Here is a 21,734-nt window from a genome sequence, read left to right as displayed (position 1 = left end):
GCTTTTAATGTTCCCAAGGAAGGGGAGCTGTTAAACATGTAGAATTTGCAGTTGGGAATAGCTCCTGAATAAGGGTTGCACAAGCCTTGGTCTTGTACTTCACCAGTACTCATAAAAATATTCTTATCTCCATATTGTCAGTTTTTAAGGCTAAAATGTCTGAAAATTTCAATGATGTTAATTATTCTTTGCATTTGACTTAAACCCCCCTTTTCTTATCTGAATGTCTCCCCTAAGTACACTGGCATCAGAATAACCTGTCATGTTCTTCACTGATTGCAGCTCTAAACTGTGATCTCAGCTGTGGCATTCCTAAAATACCTTCTCATTTACAAATGGATTTCAGTAGCTAGAACCCCTTTCTGTAGTGTAGCTGCCAACTCTTTCCAGAGCTCATGTCTTCTGCTCCTGCTTTAAGCAGGAACTCAAGACTGATGAAAGCGCAGAATAATCTACTAAAATGTAAACCACATACCTTACTTATAATTTTAAATGGTGCAATTACTTCTTAAAAGGAGATTGTTATCACCAGTGTCATGGGCTTGATGAATAAATAGATTTAGCTTTTCCCATGTGTGATAGAAACCACTTATTCCCAGACTAGTTACTAGATGCTTTAATATTTACCTGTGTCAAAAAGGCTCAGTCCAGGTTTCCATGAGTCTGTTTCCATTGCTTTCACACATGAAAGAGAAAAAAGTACTATTACTGGTAATAGTGAAAATACTAGAGATTACAAAGTTCTGACTCAATTTAGAAAGGTCAGTTCAGACAATAACTTACATGAACAACTTAGGAGCTGAGAAAATCAGTAAACCTGGGAACCTTTATGTGCACATTTCAAGCCATAATTAAGAGCCTTGTATCACTGCCCTCAGAGCACTAACATTTTTTAAGGTTTTAAATATACCTCTTTGGATCTGTTTTGGTCTTGTTCCTCTAAATTGCATTGGTGCTGAGGCACTGACCTCAGTATACTTTTGTTTGGTTTAGGTTGTTTTTCACTGAAAATCTGCAAGTACCTCTCACCTACAGATTTCTCTATCCCCTCAGCCCATCCAAACACAAGGAAGTTGTCTAAAAATTGCTTGCCACTTATTAGGCATGGATAACTTCATCAAAATTGCTGCCCTTATAAATAAAGCCCAAAATGTCTTTGTTTTTGGAACCTGCTGAAAGATGTTCCCAAAAAGTGGTGCTTTGCTCTGGATTGCAGCCAGATGAATGCCCTTGCAGCTGACTAGGACAGAAACAGTTCTGGGGAATCCCAGGAGTAGCAGACTTAGCTCTATCGAAGACCCAATAGGCTGCACAGAGCTTGTGGGATAGCTGGCTGCAAATATGCAAAATATACAGCTTTTTGAGTGACCTGGTAGTCCAGGCAAAAGCTCTATTTTTTGCATGTAGTCCTAGACATATAATGAAGAAAGCTGTCAAAGAAATGCATATCTGAAAGTGAAATTACTATTTTTTTAGCTAGGGCTTTTTCTTGCTCATTTGTAGATGCCCATAGGAAAAAAGGGTTGATTTTTAAAATACTTCAACACTGGTCTCTTTAAAAAAAAGAAAAACACCACCACCAAAACTCTTCAGTAAAATTGCCTTGAAAAGCATGCTTGAAAGCTAAGTGAGTATGGGATTCCAAGAGTTAATGTGCATTGCACAAGTAACTGGTGTGTTGGGGCAGGTGTTTTCCCAGCACACTCTTTTGGTAACCTGAGCCGATGAGAGGAAGTTCCTTGACATCACAGCCAAACCCTCAGAACTGATCGCTGCTGTTTGCACACACTTGGTGGGATCAAGAAGAACAACCTGCCTTTCCAAAAAAGCAAGGACTTACTCAGGAATTTTCCTTTGATTGTTAGAAAAATTTGCTGCTTGAAAGCAACACATCTGAGCTGCCACATTCTGGACTGAAAAAAGGATCAGGACTTATTAGGATTACAGCAACTATGTGTTTGTATTTCTTTTCCTTCTTGTTCTGTGATCAAGAAAAGAGAATAATTTGTTATGGGAAATGTGTGCTTTGTAATCACTTTAGGGTGACCTTGAGGTGCCTAAGCAATTAGGTGGGGTCAAACACTGACTTTGATTTAAGTAAGACTCAGCAGTATTCTTCTGTTTTTCTGACAAAGATTTGGCTAGCCTGAGAATTAGCCAGTACATCCTTTGGTATGGACAAAAAAGTATGAGAAAGACAAACATAGATGGAAAACAGAAGGAAGAGAAGGAGATTGAAATGAGGAGGAGTTGAAAAGTGAAGGAATGGAGTATGTCTTTGGACAAGTGCATTTTAAATATGCTGCAACTAGATCAGTGACAAATTGACATTTTGACTGGGAGATTGCTGGGTTGAATTACTTGGCTGGAATTATCTGGAAATACCTACTGCATAATAACATCCTCTAACCTCAGTGTGAATGACCACTTGGCTCTTCCTGCCACAATACTCCTCCTGTGATTCCCAGTTCTCACCAAAGCCCTCAGGGCCCAGGGACACCTTCATCTGCTGGAGTCTCTCCCTCCCCAGTGGGTTTGGTTGCCCATGCCAGAGGTCAGCGCTAGGACAGGACAGCACTTGCCTTGGCCAGGGCTGTGTGTGAGAAAGGGCTGTGGGAAGCCTCCGTGGGACAGCACAGAGGTGCACACCCTAGGCCTAGTCCTGTGCCTTGCTATCTTGACCCAGACCTTGCCTCGCTTACCTAGTGCCCTGCCTCATTGCTGGGGATGTGCCTGGCAGCCTGGGCTGCCGGGTCATCCTGGGAACCCCCACTGGACCTGCTCTGCTGCTGTTGTTGGGGCTTTGTGGGCCTGCGGCCTCGGTGCAGCCCTGCATGCCTTGCTGCCACCCCGGCTCCCATCCCTCACCCCAGCCTGGGTGCTCTCAGACAAAATCTGTCTCTGAGAAACTCTGCTGTCCATCAAGGGAGAGTCAGTGTTTGGTATGTGTGCTGGGAGCTCTGGAGCCCCTGGGAAGTTGTTGGAGGCCTTGCAAAGTGCCTTCTGACTGGGCTGCTTGCTGGGGAAGGATCAATTGCACTTCCAGGAAGAGAGAACAGTACAGGTGATGTTTCTACCCTCAGTATTAAAAGCAACCTCTACTTTCACTGTCAGCCTAGAGGTTTCTGGGAACCACAGGAACAGAAGATTTAGCTCTATCGAAGACCTGATAGGCTGCAAGAGCTGTTTGTTTGTTTCTTGTAAAGTGTTTTTAAAGAAAAATTGAAAACACTTTGTAGATGTTGATCCCCACGGTCTGAAACAACTGGTCACCAGTGACTGAGCTTTTCTTTGCCTTTCCCTTTCAGGAAGCTGCTAGTTGGCATTCTGTGAATGAATCTTGCCCTGCTCCTCCAGGATGCAGGAAAACAATGTGCAGTGCAAGGGCTAGTTTGGGGTTGCTGAAACTATGAAAGAGAGTGGAAAATTTGCTGCTAGCAGTCTTGCTCACCCAGGTGGGCTGGAGAGCTGGCAGCCCTCTGGAAGGTGGCAACAGGCTCTTGGCGCTGAACACCTGCATGATCCAACAAAGAAGCAAGAGTTAAGTAGATACCAGTGGATGCCAGTGGGCAAGAAGACAGAAGCGTCATCACAAGGGATGCAGTGGCCCCAAATTGTCTTTCTGCACATTTTCAAACCACACAAAAAAGGAAGATGGAAACTATGAATTAATAATAAAAGAAAAAGGACTGAAAGAGGCTGGCAAAAGAGTTTAAATGTTAGTAGGTGCTGCACAGGGAAGCTATTATCTGGTGCACTGGAACATCCTGGGATGCTGACTGTGCTTAGGGCCTGTGAACTGGGTCAGACCACAGTCCTGCCAACTTCCACAGACACAACATTCGCCTCTCATTTTGCAACAGCAAATATTATAAAAGACCTCTATAAATGATTTTGGACTACTGTTTTGAGAACAATTCCATGTTTAATCAATCTTGTTTACTTTTCTCTGTAAAAATTACGCTATTGTCACGCAATGACCACTGTGATATCTTCTCTCACTGCATCCTGCTATGAACATGGTTAGGAGGGAGAAACAGTGCATTACTGCATGACTCGGTAGATGTAAGAGGTAGAAATATCTGTGGGGAGGAAATAAAGGAGGATTGTAATGCCTTTACCTGTATTGTGTCGTAAAATATTGCTGTTACTTGCAGAGGTGGAAGTGCCCCTGAATGCTTTGAAAATATTGTATTGGTTAGCACATGGAACTTAAACACAAGATTTTCTAGTATTTGAGCAGTACAAATGTACTGGTTGTTGTTAATTTAAAACATACCTGTATTCTGTCCTCTTCCTTGTGCAGCCTGAACCTGTCCTAAGTAGACATCAAAATGGAAATTGTGATTTATACCATGTTTGGTTCAGGACTGCTCCTACCTAGCTTTTTCACGTAGTCTCACTTTAGCTGTCAGAGTTAATGGTTCATATATAAAGCTGTCATTAACAGACTTTCTCAGATGTTAACTGTATATTTTGAGCCTGCTTAAAAAAGGATTGTCATGCTCTGTCATACAGATTAGCCTTGTTAATGTTCCTTTCAGTTATGGATGTTACTTATAAAGGTCTCTGGTCTGCATTTGAAAGATCTGCAGTTACTTCTGTGGTTTGCTTTCCCTTGTAATTTTTTTTCTCTCACTGACATTGATGATCTGTGTTTATTTCAGTACCATCCAATTGTCCTGGTTGTGTGAGGAAGGTTTTAACCCCAACCCCAAAACAACCCCCCAGACCAGATACTACCCTTTCTGCAGGGATTAAGTGGATATGAGCAAGCAGGCAGACTGTAAGTGATGAGAAAATGGAAAAATAATGTGGGAGAATTCATGTGTCTGACATGTCTTCTACATGAAAGGCTTTTTTTAAGGTGATTGGGTTATTAAATTCCCATTGTTCAAAAATACTAAAGGCTCAAAGCATTTGCAGATGAAAACCATGTCTTTAATCATGCCTTTCATTTCATTGATTATTCTTAAGAAGCCTGTTAACAAACTTATTCTATAACAAGCCTTTATTCATTAGTTTTCCCAGAAACATTAATTCGAAAGCCCGGTGAAATCAGTGGGAATGTTCTAGCTGGCTCTGTGAACACTGGACAGGGGCCCGGGAGGTTATTTTATCAATAGATGTCATCAATGAGACCATTTTGAAGGGTTGTCTCAGAAAACAGGAATGGCTGCTCCTTGGGAACTTGACATTGCAAAATTAGGTGACAGTAAGTAGCTTGTGTTTGACCCAAACTTGAACCTTCCAGGCCTCTAGAAGCCCTTTGATGGGATTTCTAGGAGCTGTTCTGAGAGACCTTGTAAACTCCAGATGCCAAAGAGATCCTGTTTATGGGAGTAACAGGCTCATCTGCCAAAACTGGCAAGGCTTTTAAACTCTAAGCTTGTAAGGCTCCAGATGGACCACAGATATACCAGGCTGAGTATTCAGATTTCAGAGGGAAAAATCTGTGTGTGCAGCAGTCAGTGTTGCATGGGATTGTGCAGGGCAGGCTTTACACACAGGAGATCAGTATGTGCCAAAGTGGTGGTAAAAATTAACTCTGAGTCTCAGAGCTCCCCTTGTTTCATGTTTGCCATGACTGAGCCCCAATGTGTATCTAACACTCTTTACAAGGTCAGTAGAAACAGAGTACAAGAGGGTAAAAGAGAGATTACCTCAGTATCCAAGTATTTTATGCCACTTTTAAATTTTAATTGAATGTCAGCAATGTGGATTTCTCTCTATGCACCTTTTGACTGTGCTGGGCTGTGGGGCTGCTCCCTCCTGCTGTACCTCCCAATGGCACACTACCCCTATCCCTGCAATAAGCTGGTTTCTGCCATGCTTTTGTTGGCTAGGACAAACATGGTGGTGGTAGAGGAAGAAAGGTTGGAATTGCTCTTCCAGGTTGCAAGGCTTGTTCTTCCTTCAAATCTGAGATGCCAGGGAGGCTGTGACATGTGAATATGTGTTCATTGGAACAGAGCTCTGTGCAAGCTGGAGGCCAACCAGGCTAGGAGGAGTCTGTAACAAACTGGGGATGGACAGTCACCAGGCAAATCCCAAGAACCAGGTCAAAAATCAAAGGAGTGGAGCTGAGAAATCTTGGTTGGGAGCATGTGCTGTGGTGAGCAGGGAGGCATGGAGGCTGGAAAGGATGGGAACAGCAGTTTACATGCAGTTTAGAGTGAACCTTGTAAATAATGAGAACTGATTTGAGGAGAAAAGTGGCTACTCTGTGCACAAAACATGCCTGCCCATCTGCAACTTGGCCAGCACCCTTGACGGGTTAAGTAGTCAGGGAGAACTTGGGGAGAAAGGCAGCATTCAAAACCAAACGCCAGCTGTTCTCCCTGGTGCCAGGATGGAATGTTTGTCCAGTGCTTCCGGAAGGCATGAGCCCTGCTGGTCTTCCTGCTGGAGAAGAGCTTTCAATGCCCTCTCTAGCACTTACACTACTCTTGTCTCATGTCTTTTCAGTACTTTTCTGTTTACTACCCTTTTAAGTCACAGCTGTGGATGGAAGCTGTGTAGTGTACCGTGGTAGGCAGTGCCCACCTTAGAGTCCCTGTCTGAAAAGAGATGCAACCATTGAACCCATCTAGACACAGAGGGCAGGAAAGCACCTCACCTGAGGATGCCCAGACAATCGCTGCCTGATGCTTGGTTGCCAGCTCAGTGCTTCAACATGGCACCAAGGGTCATGACACGACTTACGACCACAGTGTTCACAGAAGCACTGAATTTGGTCCCAGTCCTCATCTAGGGTCCAAGCTGCTGGGCAAGAAAGGATTACTTGAAGAGCTGGGATGGGAGAGCACAAGTGAGCTTGTGGCCCTTGGGAGTGTGCTGGACTAACTGCTGTTGGACAGAAGCAGAAGCCCTAGTAGGGCAGGTAGGAACTATTGTCATATGGCACACTAGTCACATCAGTGTTTTTTCATTTAGAAATTTTGCCACATCACGTCTTTGAAGCAGGGGTCCTGCAATGGAGCAGAGTTGCCATTATTTTTCCTGTTACTCTGTCTTTGACAAACAGAAGATAAAGGGGAAAGAATAGCAAGAACTAGGTCAGGAGTTTTGCCCCTGCTCTCATGCTCTAATCTACAAGTCTTGCTTTCCTTTTTGCTCCTGTGAGCTATTCCCAGTACCAGTGGCTGGAAATGGAAATGTTATGTTCATTCTGACTGTGCTCTACTTCATAGATATTTACTTTTGAGGCATCTTTTGCAGGCAAACTACCAATGCACAGTGAGAGGTAGATCTGTGAGTCTCTGTGAGCCAAGATGGACAGGAGACATTTGATTCTGTCAAGCCAAACTCTGGTTAAGACCAACGACATCATCAGAAACTTTGGCCTGAATAATAGCAGGGGTCCTAAACACCCCTCAGACAGAAAAACTGATAAACTACTTTATGTATGGTCATCACATCAAATCTGTATTTGTACTTTCTGTATTTTTTTCTTTATCCAGCTCTTTCAGAATCAAGAAGAGGTCAGGAGAATTCAGGAAGCCAGATATCAGGTACAGACATGCTGGACGTAGTCCTAGAAAGGAAGTCTGTGAAATCAGAAGTGGTCTCCACCACTCCAGCTCAAAAAACCATGTTCTTAGCTCTGATCACTTTAATATTTTGGGAATTAATTTTTGCTTAGAACTTCAGTAAAGAAAATTGTGAAGAAAGATGGATCCAAATTACAATTAAGTGACCACTGAAAGAATTGGAAAATTTGAGAGTTTTTTTTTTGGTTTGGGATCATTGGTTGGTTTTTCGTTTTGTTTGGGTTTTTTTTTCAATTTTTTGACTAAATGATTTGTCTTATTAAAGACAAATACAACCTTCCCACTGATTTCAGCGTTGCCAAAACTTTACTCTCAACATGCATCTCTTCCTGGCTGGGGAAACTCAAGTTTTCCTAATTGCTAGTAAAGACAGTAAGGGCCTCCTCTGTGCTCAGCCTGTGGGAATAGGAAATAGGAAAGAAAGCAACAAGCAGAACCAAGTTTACAGGCACATTAGGTACTGAATGATGCAGATTTCCACAGAATTTAAGCCCCTTTGAATTGTGTGGTCACTTCTGTAAACCCTGCCATGCACATACCTACCTGCACATTAGGTACTGAATGATGCAGATTTCCACAGAATTTAAGCCCCTTTGAATTGTGTGGTCACTTCTGTAAACCCTGCCATGCACATACCTACCTGCACATTTGACTTGATAAGATTAACCCCTCCAGCCCCTGCCTTTATTCTGCACTCACACCTAAATTTGACTTAATTATGCTTCCCTTCAAGACCTGAATTACTCAAAAGATACTTGCCCTGCCATGTTCTTGGCTCTGAACTACTTGGCAGTGGGAATGACTGCAGCAATGTATGTGAGAGCAAAGCTGAATTGAAAGCACTCAGAAATAGCTATGGAGCATGAATCCTAATGATGGCCCAGTTGCCTTTTCACTCAAAAGTAATCATATCCCAATGCTGAGAACCTTTCAAACAGTTGAAAATATTCTCCTTTTCTTGACTGCACAGCTGAGCAATTGCACACTGTATGGGAAAACCCCTCTATATACTTGTATTGCAGGCTTTGGGCTGGATTGGGAGCAGACTCCTGGACTGAGATGCAGAGCTCTGAGCAGCCGCCATTCTGCTGTCAATAGCAAGTGGCAAGCCAGGAATAACATCACATGTATGCCAGGCTCAGAACCACAGCCGGAGGTTTTTGAGAGAAGAGTGGTTTAACGTATGTCAGCATTTCAGAGCTTTCAGCCCTAAGCTTAGATGGCTGTGCAGACCTCTGCATTGTGTATTTTACAACTAAATCAAGTCTCCCTTCGAAAGAGTATGACAGAAGGAAGTAATAGGAAAACATGATTCAAACAGCAAAATCTTTGTCTCAAGTTTTGCAAAACCCAGCTTTTGTCACTGCTGAAATGGGCAGATACTCACTAGAAAGGCTTCCTCAGAACTGTGGGTGATCAGCATCTTTGACATTCAGGCCATGCGTCTGGTTTTCAGTTTAAATCCAGGCTTGGATTCAGACATTGAGTTTGCTGAGGCTTGAAAGGTTATTGAATAATTTCTGCCCTAAAATACACTGTGCTGCATGCCTTGTGGCATACTTACTTCACCATACTTACTTGCTGCTGCAGCTACCACAGATGCATACGCTGGGTGGACACTGCTAGAACCTAAAAATAAGAGATTTTAATTTTCAGCTATTGAAGCAAAACCCCACAATGCTAATGTCTAATAATAAATGAGGAAGGAAAGATTAGGGAAAATCAGGTGTGCAAAAAATATATGAGAATTTAATCTTTAAAATTCAAAAGCTGTTACAAAAAATATATTACAACTTTAATCTATTGAAAGTTATCACAAAAGTAATCTAAAATGAGTGTTCACCTATGTGTTGAACTCTCAGTCTAGACATGAGAATCAAAGAACTATTTATTGACTTCTATACCTGAAAATCATCACAGCATTTGGTGATGGAGAGCTTACTCTCACATTAATTGGTCTGCTGGACTTAGATATTTTTTCCACTCCTAGTATTTCTATACTGAATTACCGAACTAATGATCCTCTGAGTCATGGTATATCCAGCTGTATGTCTCGTTCCTTAAATTTTAGGAAAGCTGTCAGTCCAGAGGAAAGCAATGCAAACATCCACGCTACTGACCCATATCTCTGACCCTGTGCAGTCCAGGTCTAGTCTTGGCTGCAGCTGCTGTGGTTCTGGTTGCTGCAGGTGTCTTGGTTGGCTGTCGCATTGTGGTGGAAGGATCTGTCATCGTGGTCATTGGCGTGGGGGTTGTGGTGGCCATTTGTGTGGCTGGAGTCGGCACTGGAGTTGTCTGATTCTCTTTGCGGACTGTGTCCCCTGTAGGAACATTGACACTGTCACTGTGGCTGGATGTGTGACAGGTATGGAAGCAGCAGCAGCACTCAGTGTTTAATGCAACCCAGAAATTGGCATTCTCTTCAGGATACCTCCAAGCATCCTCATCTGTGGAGCCATTAGTGCCTTCATTGCTGTGGGGGTGTGTAGTGCTGGTGCCTGTGTGACGCTCTGCTCTCAGAGGGTGCTCACAACAGCCTGTTGAGGCATTAATGTTTGCCCTACACTTTTCTGCTTTGGCCAGGAACACTCATCAAACTGACAGATGTCTCAGACCTATGAAATGGTTCAACAAGCCAGTTGCAGTTTCTGTTTTGGCGTCATCTTTTCTCAGTGTAATTAAGCACTTAGAAGGTCCATATAAATGGAAATCAGCTGGCATCTGGTAGTAAAGATGGCCAATCTGAGTCATAGACCAGAATAAAATTGCAGCAATGAAATGTTTTTGACAGAAAGAAAGCTTTCAGATAAAGGTGATTTGGGGGAGTGGGTCAGAGCCAGAGCAGGGAGCGTTAGGGCTTTGGCTGAGGGGAGTGGGGGAGAGCGCCACCTGGAAGGTGCCAATCTCATCTAAGTTTGACTCATCTCACAGTTGCTACTACTTTTAAAATGTATCATCTGTTGTGAGAACAGTGACAATTCTAGTCGCAAAATATGCATCCTAAATAGCCATACAAAGAATTGTCAACATGCTTAGGTTCTTCCAAGTCATTGTCTCAAAAAAGGGTCTTCACTGTTATCTTCTCTATCTAGCTACAAAAAACCTGCCCTAAAATATCTTCCATGTTAACCTTGGTCTCGTTCTTTCCTCCCTGCCTATAGCCCTAGGGATGGCCTGACGCACTGTCTACATTGAAAGGGAATGGTGTGCACTCTATTCACTGCTGCACGACACAAGCTTGTATTTTATTGCTATTTCTGGATGTTCTCCTTTTGGAAGGCACCATTGTGAAACTGTCTGGTGGATTAATTATCACCTAATGTTAGGCAGTGAAAAACTCAGATCTCAGACACTTTTAATGGAATAATGCTGAAAGAGGGCTCAGAAGAAAAGCATAACAACTCAACTGAAAAAATCAGCATGAATGGCTCTTTTTGGGCTGAACAGTACACTCTCCATGAAACTGTGCTAAAAGAAAGAAAACAGAGGGCACAGTGAGTCTTCCCCTGTGATCCTGTGCTGCTGGAGTAGGGAACAGACATGTTGGCCAGCTTTATACCCCAGTCTGTGAGGAGCAAGGAAGCTGGAAGCTAACAGTATTAGCAGAAAACCTGAGGAAGCAGCATAGTAAGAGCACAGAAAAGCTGTTGCCTTGGTGCATGCTGGCTGGGTTTCTCATGGATTCTTTAACACAAGATGAGGGCTCTCAAGGGGTAGCTCTTCCCAGTGCTCCTGTGGGCAGGGTACCCATCTCTTTCACAGTATCTTCAAAGGGTTTGCAGGGCACGTGCCCTGCATACGAGATTGCCAAGAATCATATTGCAAGATTTTCAAGTTCACAAAACCTGAACTCACCCAAAGCACAAGCAGAGATTAAACTCTGTGGGTGCCCTCTTCTCTGAATTGGCAGAAGTCCTTCAAGTACCATTGCAGGTTGGTTTGGTGGGAAAGGGGCTGTGGGGAGGAGGTTGGATGGGGGAGGTAAAGCTGTCTGTGTAACCAGTGTCAAAATTCTTCCTGTAAGCACCTGCTGGCAGATTAGGTGGGTTGGATCCTGTAAAGAGCATCAAGATCTCCAACCCTTACCTTGTTCCAATGCTTTTTCTGATGTGTTAGCGGTGTCTGCACTCTTCATACCTTTTAGGTCTTGCTCTGGCTTTTTAGGCTCTGAAGCAAAATTGAGCACATTAGAAAAGGCAGCTCTGTAAGAAAATAGTTTCAAGTCTCCCATTTAGAGATTGTCAGTCCCCAAAGGAAGGCATCCCATCACATGCCATTAGGTGGGTCAGTCAGTCCAATCAGAGCTTTATCACCTACTGAGAAAAAGCGACAACTAGAGAGTAGTCACCCCCTATCTTTTGTGCCAAATTTAGGCATGGAGTTTGCCACTAGTAAGCCAATGCTCATAAGATTTAGTGCACTGTATTTTTTCCTCTGAGTAGTAGCATGTTCTGAGAACCAGGGTCATGATGTGTGTACGCTGTTTGGGAAATACTAGCTAATGTGCAATATTTCAGTCACTAATTCATTTTCAGATGTATTTCTTTCTTGCCTGACATTTTGAGATCATTATGGGGCCAAGTCCTGAATGCCATAGACTGGCTTAGAAGGAAAAGGGAGATTTTTTGGTTCTTTTTTTATTTCTAAGACCCAGAGATATCAACATACTTGGAATACTTATTACTTATATTATTTACTGCTACCTCACAAAAAAACCTGCTTCTGCTTTTTTATCTGGCTGAGTACTGGATGATTTTCATCTTCCTTTTTTTGTTTTTTTTTTTTTTTTATTCTCTACCTCTTTTGGCAGCATTGAACTGAGAATTTACTCCAGTGTCAATGTTTTCCTAAAAATTTGTACTGTTTTTACTAAACGTCTTTTAATTGTTTTGAGCAGCTGTGGAGACCTACAATTTTGGGAAGGCTTTTCTTGCTGTGCCCAGCATTTGAGAAGCACTGTAACCAGCAGGAACATTTAAAGAAATGTCAGGCACTATGAATCTCTGGCATCTCTGGGATGAGGACTAAAATTGCATCTCTGACAGCTGATCAGGTATGAAGCAGGATTTTTTTGTTAATCTGACAGCAGTGAATGTAATACTCAAAGGACTCAAAGGCCTTTGCCTCCTACAGATAATGGATTTAAGTATCAAAGTGAACAGTGTGGTCTCTGTAATTTAAATTAGAAGAAAAAAGTTGGGTTTTTTTATTTTAAAAAGTAAGTAGGAAATTCTCTTTCACAGGATGGCCCGGGCAGTGTATTACAGAGATTTTTATCTTAAAGACAAGCTGTTTGTAACAGAGAACAGCTGAGATGGCTGAGCTGAGGTGGCAGATCTAAAGAGGCCTGACAGGGCCAAGTAGGGCTTGGGGAAGATAGATTGTGACCATCAGATATCTTTGCTACCTGTGGGACAGGGCTGGGCAAAATCAGACAGTGTCATTGGGTTTGATATAAGAGTTTCTTGCTCCTCTGAAAATCCTGGGCTTTCTCTGCATGAATGCATGTCTTTGTTGTTAGGATCCTGGCATTTTCATTCACATTATTTGATTCAAGAACAAAATGAAGACTTGTGTCTTTGGTTTGCTGCAGGAACAGGCTCCTGGTATTTTGTTTGTGTGACAGAACCCTGACTTGATGATGCTCCCCATTTCTACACTGATTCTTACATTATGTGGCTTTTAGCACTGGTGGAAGACATTATTGCTTACAGCCTGCTGAGCTCAATCCTGGCTCTGATTGTCTCTGGTCTGCTGTGAAATGTTTGGGCTCATATTTTAAGTGTGGCTATACTTGGGAATGATGAGTTGTGATTTTAGTAAACATTTCTCAGAAAAAGTCAAGATTCCTAAGGTATTGCCCTCCCTTCTAGCACTGCATAATATTTGGGTCAAGTAATTTCTGCATATGTAGTCAAGAAATACAGAAGTCTGTACCTATTTGATTGTAAATTCAAAGGTATTACAAACTAAAGGCATACAGTTGAGCGACGCATATTCAGTCCGAACAACCACAGCTTTGAGATTTAAATTTGCCTTTGTTCAAGAGAAAATATAAAGACAGAGGGCACTGAAGCTGGTGAAGGGGTTGGAGCACACGTCTTAGGAAGAGCAGCTGAAGGAACTGAGGTGTTTTATCCTAGGGAAAACCCCTAAGGCTCAGAGGGGACTTAATGGCTCTCTACAAGTATCTGAAAAGAGTTTGTAGTGAGGTGGGGGTCAGTCAAGAGGAAATGGCCTCCAAGGAAATTGCTCCAAGGGAGGTTTAGATTGGATATTAGGGAGAATTTCTTCATGGAAAGTGTTGTCAAGCATTGGAACAGGCTGTCCAGGGAAGTGATGGTGTTACCATCCCTGGGAATATTTGAAAGACATGTAGATGTGGCACTTAAGGACATGGTTATGATGGACTTGGCAGTGCTGGATTGTACATAATGACCTTTTCTGACCTCAATGATTCTATGATTCTGTGATGAAAGGGGTCTGTACTTTTCTTGAAGGACCCAACAGTAATGTACAGGAGAAGAGTAGTCTCCAAGTAACCTCTCTGTGGCCTTGAATGAATGCACCCAATGCCAGGCATTTGAGTTCATGGAGAAGATACAGCACATTTCCTTATACCACAGCTCACAGTGGATATGCTCAGGAAGGCTCAGGCTCAGCAATCAGCAAAAGGACTGTGTAAGGGAAGTGCACTGTAGTATGGGACATTGATTTTCTTTTTGTTTGCACCCCCAGGGAAAAGTCTGAACGTTACAGAGCTGTAACACGGAGCAAAACCAAGTGTCATTTCAGCAAAAATGCAATCCATGTGCACTTGAATATCAACTACCCACCAGCGTGAAACTTGATCAAAGACCTCTGAAAACAACTAAATTATTTAAACTGAGTCTTATAGAGTAGGATGCTGACTAAAATGATTACCAGAGTAGTTCTTTATTGTGGCATTCTTAGTTAAGCTGCTGTGCATTACCATCCCTGTCATTTGTATTATATTACTATTTAATATTATACTCTCAGCACTGAATATCCCAAGAGATAACATGAATAACATTAGGAGGAAGCCAACGAGATAACCTCAAGTGCTTTCATATAACCGGTACAACATCATATTCAGTAACTGATCTAAAGCAAGGGGGAAACTGTTGGGAAACGGAAGTCTGCAAAACATGGTGTGACCAAAAAATAGAAATTGTCTGAGATGGTTTCCATATGCTTAAGATAAAAAAATACCATAAGTGATTTGGATGACGTACTAATGGGTACATGAACATCTGCCTCTGAATAGTTATATCTTTGTATTATACAACTGAGAAGCTACGACAGAGAGTTGTGAATGGATGTAAGGGAAAGTCTGTCATGAGTACTTGCCTGATTTAACTGTTGTACTTTTTGATGAAGAATATTCAAGAGTTGTTGGATATGTCACACCTTTTCTTGGCTTGCCCTCTACAAAAAAAAAAAAAAGTATTAGAAGGCATCACAAAATACTCTTCTTGATAAAAATCTCATCTAACATAGGCATTCAGAATTAGATCCCTCTTCTTTACTGCCCAACTTATTTTCATGAAGATTTCTTTCATCTGATGGCAGAATCTCAAAACCATATCACTAAAAATATCAGTGCCTAAATCCAGCATCATAAAAAAAGAGTTAGAAAGCATGAAAACACAGTACTGGGGAGGATTTGCAGAGGTCAGTTAGTTCATTCTTTTGCTCTCAAATGATATTAAGCACAGGGGGACCATTCCTGAAGGACATCTGTATAACTTCTGATTAAACCCACAGCTTCCCTAGGCAGCCTTCTCCAGTGCCTGACTATGCAGTTGACTTGGAAAGCATGTTTGATGTGGGATTCATTTCATCACGCACACAGCATTCTTCTCTGACCTCACTTCTGCAAGATGCCGTTTTTGGCAACAGTCTTTTGCAGTAATAACAGTGAGAGAAGGCTGTGCTTGTGTGTGGGAACATATGGTACCTATATTTAGATCTAAAATGAGAGTCCTGACTTGAAACAATGAGGTATGTTTCCCAGTTAAGCTTTAAACCACAAATCTTTTTAGTGCCAGAGCAGATGCTAACTCTGTTGGTACATGTGGCCATGCAATTCCATCTCTTGGGACAGTTTTTGTACTCACATACATCGCTGAATTAAAAGTGTTGCAGAGAAGCCCAGCAGGGAAGACTGCTTTGGCCTCTAGGAGTTGATGGATGTAGGTCTTCCGGACCCTGGTGAGTGTGTCTGCGAGATGCTGTGCTGTGTCATGTATCTGGACCAGCTCTGGTGAGACCTACCTCTGCCTCCTGCAAAACCTGAGTCATGATGACCTCTCCTCTAGTCCCTTGGGGGATTCTTTAAGGAGGTATGTATGGCACTGAAAACATGTCAGTTGTCATCCTGTGTGATTAATCCAGGGACCAACAGCACTAAACAGAGTTAATTCCTACAGACTGAGCCACTCCTGGGAACTGGGGGCTGTTTCCCCCATGATGGCACACAAAGAAAGGTGTATGCTAGAGGAACTCTAATGAGCAGAGATGTCCATGGAGCTGGAGAGTCCGTCTTTTGTCCCTTTTCATGTCTCTATCTCCTTTGTTTTGCTCCTCTCTAAAATTCTAGTTGTCATTACAAAACCATAGATAAAGAGCTTAGAGTTACTAAGGAGTAGTGATGTAAGAAGTTATTCCATTTCTCATTTACAGTGATAAAAACTGAGAGCAGCTCCACTAATGTCAACACCAATCCACCAAGGACCAGAGCTGGCAAGTTAGCATGCATGGACAAACTGGAAAGAGCTTCCTTCTCGCCCTCTGGGCTTCTCTCATGGAAGCTGGTGTAAGTGAAGGGCAGCAGGTTTTTATATCTACTAACCCCTGAGCTAAAACTGGGATCAGGAGCCAAGAAGGACTAGGGAGATCTTCTAATTCAGTAGAAAGACAGAAAAGTTACAGGATCACAGATGATTTCTAAATGCTTTCCTTTATCCCCAACAGTGGATGAGTTGTCAGTATTGAGCAGTTGATACATGGATGCAGCAGTAGCTTGATAATGTGATTTTAATTTGGAATATTTCTGTGCTAATCTGATTTCTAATGCAAACCTGAAGCCTGCTTCTGTGAAAATACACCTACTAGGGTGGGCAGGCTGGATTCTGGGTTTTTTGATCAACAGCAATTTGCATCCCATATGTGACCAAGAGGTAGACTTGTGGCCTGACCTGAATGTGGCCCTGCTCTCTGGGGCAATGGTAATATGTCTTTTTCACTACTGGAAAAAAACTACATCAAGGTTGGAGTTTGCTTAACATACTTGAAAGTGTGTTTTCATGTGGGCTGAAAACACCAGCTTTGGCCATTGAAATACAGCGTGGTGGCTGCTGTAGTGTAGTGGTTGCTCACCCACTCAGTTATCTGTGACTAGCAAACCCAGAAGTTCAGGACTATTTTCTTAACCCACTAGCTGCAAAACTCCCACTAAACTGAATGGAGTCATTCAACTGAGTGCGGAGGCATCTCAGTGCTTGAAAGTGAACACCAAGGTATTTGCATACCTCCTGGTGTGCTGGCTGCTTTAATCCCAGAGGACAGACCTCCTTCTCCACTGCCCCTAAATCATGCCACTTTATTTCCTGGGTCCCCCAAGGATTCCTCTTCTGTGCTCTTTTGTATGCATGTTCATTCACAATTTAAACATCGGTGACAATATCCTAACTAGGAATAAACTGTTGGCACATTCCCAGGGTGCCGTGTTGCATACAGGTCTGGTCTGCTGAAAGAGAATTCAGCTGGAGAATAGGGAACTCAGTTCTAAAGCTCTAAAGCTGTCCTGAAATTAATGCCTTAGGTGATTTTATATTTTTATTGGGGAATGTTTTATGCAACTCTGGCTTTTTATGACTCATAATCACAAAAAATCCATCCCCAGCTCTTCTCTTTCTGAGAAGAAGATCTGTATGCATTCAGCCTCAGGCTGCTAAGTAGCACAACCTTCCTGGGTTTTAGTCTTCTAAATTTCTCTAAAATTCTAAATTTCTCACATTTTCAGTAGGTATAGTGAAAGTTTTCTTCCTATTCACATATAAAATATGATATATATGTTATATGATACACTAAATATACATTTGAGCGAGTTTATAAACTAAGAGTTCTGCTGTCATCAATGAGAGCACTCAGTGTGCATAGAATTAAGTGCATGGGGGACAAATTTCATCACGCCTGCACATACCCAGGTTTCTCATCATCTCCTTTTATATACTCCTTCAACTGTCTCTTGTACCTTCTTTCCTAGTGTCTCATTATTTAAGAATAAAGATTTATTATCATAAATCAAAAATCCCTACCGTTTCATGGAAGAATTTCTACACTTTTATGGGATAACAACTGAGCAGCTGTTGAGGTAAAAAAAAAAAAAAAAAAATCCTATTTCCCATTTATGTACCAGAATTACAATGTGCTTTTTGTTGGAGAAAAAAACTGCAACAAGTACAAGTAGAAATTCAGCTACTCGAGGAAGTTCCCACTCATCCAAAGTAAATCCTTCTCATAATATGGTGTACCCATGGCAGACTACTTTTAAAAAGTGCATTCAAATACATAAGTGCAAAATCAAGATGACGGTTTGTTTTGGTCAGTTTCTGAGACCTCCTTTGCTGTCCACAAATTTTCACATGAAAAGCACATTATTTTTAGTAGATATTCAGTTGCTTGAGCTGTTGATTTTTCCAGGAATGATATAGTTAACTAACACCAATTGGTTGTACCTATCTTAAACCTCCAAAAGTGCAGACCAGCAAGAACTGGTCCAATGTTAGATTTAGAATTTTAATGTAAAGCAAGGTCAAGCAAACCCTCTTTCACACAGAATGAGTGCAAGTGGATTTAAGATAATCTGAAGTTGGGGTAAAGGGGATCTAATCTGCAAAAAAAATTTTTTTAAATCTCTGCATTTTGTTGGTAAATGGAAGTGGGTTACCATATATACTATGGGGAGGAAAAAGGAATGCATTAAATTAAGATGGATTTACCTGCACTGATTAGATATCAAAACTGTTTGGCTAACAGAGAGTTCCTGACGTACTTGGGATGCATCAATCAAATTGCTTAATACAGGGTTAGCATACATACAGTAGGGCTATATGGGGTTTGACATGTCTGAAGCCACTTCAGGAGATGCAAACTCAGATGCAGGCTGAGGATGCTTCAAATGGCCAAAAGGCCTTTCAGGTCCCTCAGCAGCACTGCTTACCAGGGTGCAAAATTTATACATCAATTGCTGGAGTTAAGGTGCCTTCCAAGACTCATTCCGGAACAGCCTTTGCTCCTGCAGTGGGCTCAGACCTGCACTGGGCTGAGCTGAGCCCACTGCTGGCAGGATGCATGTCTCTTTGCAGGTTATATGGAAAGCTCAGAACAAGAAGTGTCTCAAATGCACTATTCCTGCCAAAGCTAGGCAGGGTGGGCCTGTGGTGACTAACAAGGTCTGTAAAATGAGAGGCTGCTTCCACCTCTGCCCATTGCTGCCCAGCAGCACCCTCCCAGGTGGGGAGGGCAGGTGGCTCCAGTGCCCCACCCCAGAATGGTACCTGACACGAGGAAGGACTCCCTCCAGCGTGGCAGTGACAGGGACCGGACACCATTGGAGAAGCTCCCGCGGTAACCAGAGTGCCCGGCGACTTTCTGGACAAGGATCTTCCCACCTGTGTTGTCAATGATACCACTGCAAGGAGGAAATACAGTGTCTCAAGGCAGAAATTCCGCAAAAAACTTCAAAACTTTTCTACAATGCAAGAGGTATGAAGTGTTTCCTTTTACCTTTAAACCAGGTGTAGTGGTGGGGCTGTGATGCTACTACTAAGTCTGCTGCTAAGAAATATTTGTGCTCTTCCCACACAGAGAAGAGCAGTTTGTTGCTAAGAGCTGTCAGGATCTCTTTGCTCTTCCCAGTGATCTACTGGTCTGCTGTTTAAGCTTGACCTAGTTGCACACAAGAAAAAGCCACTGCCTTCGTTAAAATTCCTGCAAGCTTGATTGAATGACTGAAGATACAGGCAGAGGTACTCAGAGGAGGTTTCAGGCCAGCCATGTGACAGAATGTGTTTTCTTTGAGTTTCAGTATGTGTTTTCTGCAAAAACCCAAGGCTGTTCCTGACCTCAGCCTGGAGTAAACTGGACACAATATTGCTGGAAGCTGTAGAAGACCTGGCAGACTCCAGGTGTGGTGCACGTCAAGTGGTGCTTACCACGTGCTGTAACATGTACCTCAAGACAAATGGAAAATCTTCAGTGTATGCAACCTGCTCTGGCGTCACTAGAATAGCAGGTCAACCTGGAAGCAACCGTGACTGTAGGGGAGTTGTAGGGCTGGCAGTAATGACCAGGCAGGAAAATAAGTACTGGGCAACAAACAGGGTTGAAGAGCATGTTAGAGGTGTAGTTTTCTCTGATAATTGCGAGAAGCTGCTGTTAAAATAAATGTCTGGAGAAGAAATTCCCTGTCTGTGGAACTGCAACACTTGAGTTAACAAGGCCAAAACCAGCTGGCAAATGAGAAAAACTGAAACCCTCACTGTAACAATACAGCCAGCCAGGCTACAGGGAGATTGCAGTTGCTACCAGTATTTTTTAACGTCCCTTTGGGACTAATTCTGAATGCCAAGACAATTTCCAGTGTGCGCTAGTATCTGACGGAGGAGTTTGCCGTCGGAAAGCCGGTCACCTGGCAGTCATCTCCCCAGCGAGGGCTGAGCGGGCACAGCTGCCAGGAGGTGGCAGCCCTGTGCACACACAGGCACCTCAACCTAAGTGCTGAGCAGTGCAGAGGCAAGGGGTGAAGTCCCAAAGCCTTAACTATCCACCCCACTTTACCCGAGATGCCAGGTATTTCACAGAACTGGAAGCACAGCAGTAGCTCCAATAACTCCGAACTAAGTCAAGCTGTCAATCAGGCTTTATAACTTCTTGCTGCATTTTCAGCTGAATACATCCTGCCTCTGCATCCCGCCTCCGAGTGCGGTGTGTTTTGATAGTGCAGTTATCCTCCATTAGAATTTTATGCACATTTTTGCATGGCTAATAAAACTCTGAAAAACTTGTGCTACAAAATTTATGTTACTCACTTCCTCCTGCAGTGTCCTTTTATGTGGCAGGAGAGCACATTACTCAGTCTTTGATGTCAAGGACAGTTAAATTCAAACCCAGAGAAACAAACCAATCCCAGAAGTATGAGAGTTATATGTATTCATCACTGGTGATATACCTATTTTTTCTGAAGATTTATTAGTAGTAGCAGCTCCATCTCTTCTTCCACTTGAATAATAATAGTACAATAGTAATTTGTTATGCATGAATGAGAGATCTGGAAATCTCAAGCCATTTCTCCAAAGGTGAGACACTTCTTCAAACACAACTAATTTCTATAGGAATACAGGATTGACAGCACTTTTTAAGAATAGATCCATTCCATCACACATGGTCTTTCTCTCAGGTTTTCTACAGCAGCCTGCAATCAAACCTACAAGGAAGTAAAGAATTTGAAAAGTCGAAAGCACCCTACACCGAGATGACAGTTTTGTCTGAGTGCCTCGCTCATTTCAACTCACTCACCTGTGAATTGCAGCATTACAGACACTGGAAAAAGAAGCATAAATGTCTGTGCCATAAACACGGTATTTTACATCTTGACATCCAGGAGGGCATTTTGCAATGAATTCTGGATTGATTATCTTCCCCGCCTTGACATCACAATCAATCTGGGGTACATCTGTGAATGCAAAATCTTGATAAAGTCAGATTGAATGTTTTCATAGCTGAGTGATCTTGCCATGAAACAGTGAGTAACTGAGTGACAGGGATGCCCTCCTCTTAAGCCTTCATTTCAATAGTTTTGGGATACAAGACATCTGTGTCTTCTGCATCTGCAACATAACACATAATAACTGCTGTACCAAGGGATGTGGCAGTAACTAAGGATGGAATAAGGAAGCCTGTGGATATTTCTGACCTTCAGAATTGTTTGCTTCTCTGAAGGAAATATCTGTTATGACACTTTGCTGGAGAGAGAAAGAAGTGTAGTCACCCAGCCTGTGGTTAACACGTGGGAAGGAGGGGGTAGGGATGCTTCCCAAGCCTCCCGCTGTGCTCATGTAGCTCTGTGCCATCTATAATGTCAGGCTGCAGTCA

The 21,734-nt window shown here is 42.6% G+C and overlaps 1 protein-coding gene and 1 long non-coding RNA gene across 9 annotated transcripts in view; one reads left to right on the top strand and one right to left on the bottom strand.

Annotated features, from left to right (window-relative positions):
- Positions 1-21,734, bottom strand: part of VIT (vitrin) — a 52,076-nt gene that overhangs the window by 13,813 nt on the left and 16,529 nt on the right. For 2 of the 7 annotated variants that reach the window (XM_010391716.4, XM_010391718.4), the window contains exons 4-13: positions 21,159-21,315; positions 19,139-19,272; positions 14,925-15,002; positions 11,640-11,720; positions 9,674-9,874; positions 9,132-9,182; positions 4,280-4,318; positions 4,122-4,178; positions 3,452-3,514; positions 628-675 (exon numbers count right to left, since the gene is read on the bottom strand). In XM_010391716.4, the coding sequence (XP_010390018.2) occupies positions 628-675; positions 3,452-3,514; positions 4,122-4,178; positions 4,280-4,318; positions 9,132-9,182; positions 9,674-9,874; positions 11,640-11,720; positions 14,925-15,002; positions 19,139-19,272; positions 21,159-21,315 (909 nt within the window). The remainder of the gene's footprint in view (positions 1-627; positions 676-3,451; positions 3,515-4,121; positions 4,179-4,279; positions 4,319-9,131; positions 9,183-9,673; positions 9,875-11,639; positions 11,721-14,924; positions 15,003-19,138; positions 19,273-21,158; positions 21,316-21,734) is intronic. The other 5 variants (XM_010391722.4, XM_010391723.4, XM_010391717.4 and 2 more) reach the window with 4 other exon arrangements.
- Positions 19,269-21,734, top strand: part of LOC104684379 — a 32,178-nt gene continuing 29,712 nt past the window's right edge. For both annotated transcript variants that reach the window (XR_002043760.3, XR_005604064.1), the window contains exon 1: positions 19,269-19,346. This is a non-coding gene — a long non-coding RNA (uncharacterized LOC104684379). The remainder of the gene's footprint in view (positions 19,347-21,734) is intronic.

Source organism: Corvus cornix, chromosome 3 (assembly GCF_000738735.6).
Source record: "Corvus cornix cornix isolate S_Up_H32 chromosome 3, ASM73873v5, whole genome shotgun sequence".
Taxonomy (NCBI): domain Eukaryota; kingdom Metazoa; phylum Chordata; class Aves; order Passeriformes; family Corvidae; genus Corvus; species Corvus cornix.
Note: the sequence above shows the minus strand (reverse complement) of the source record. Positions and strands in the feature narration are given on the sequence as shown.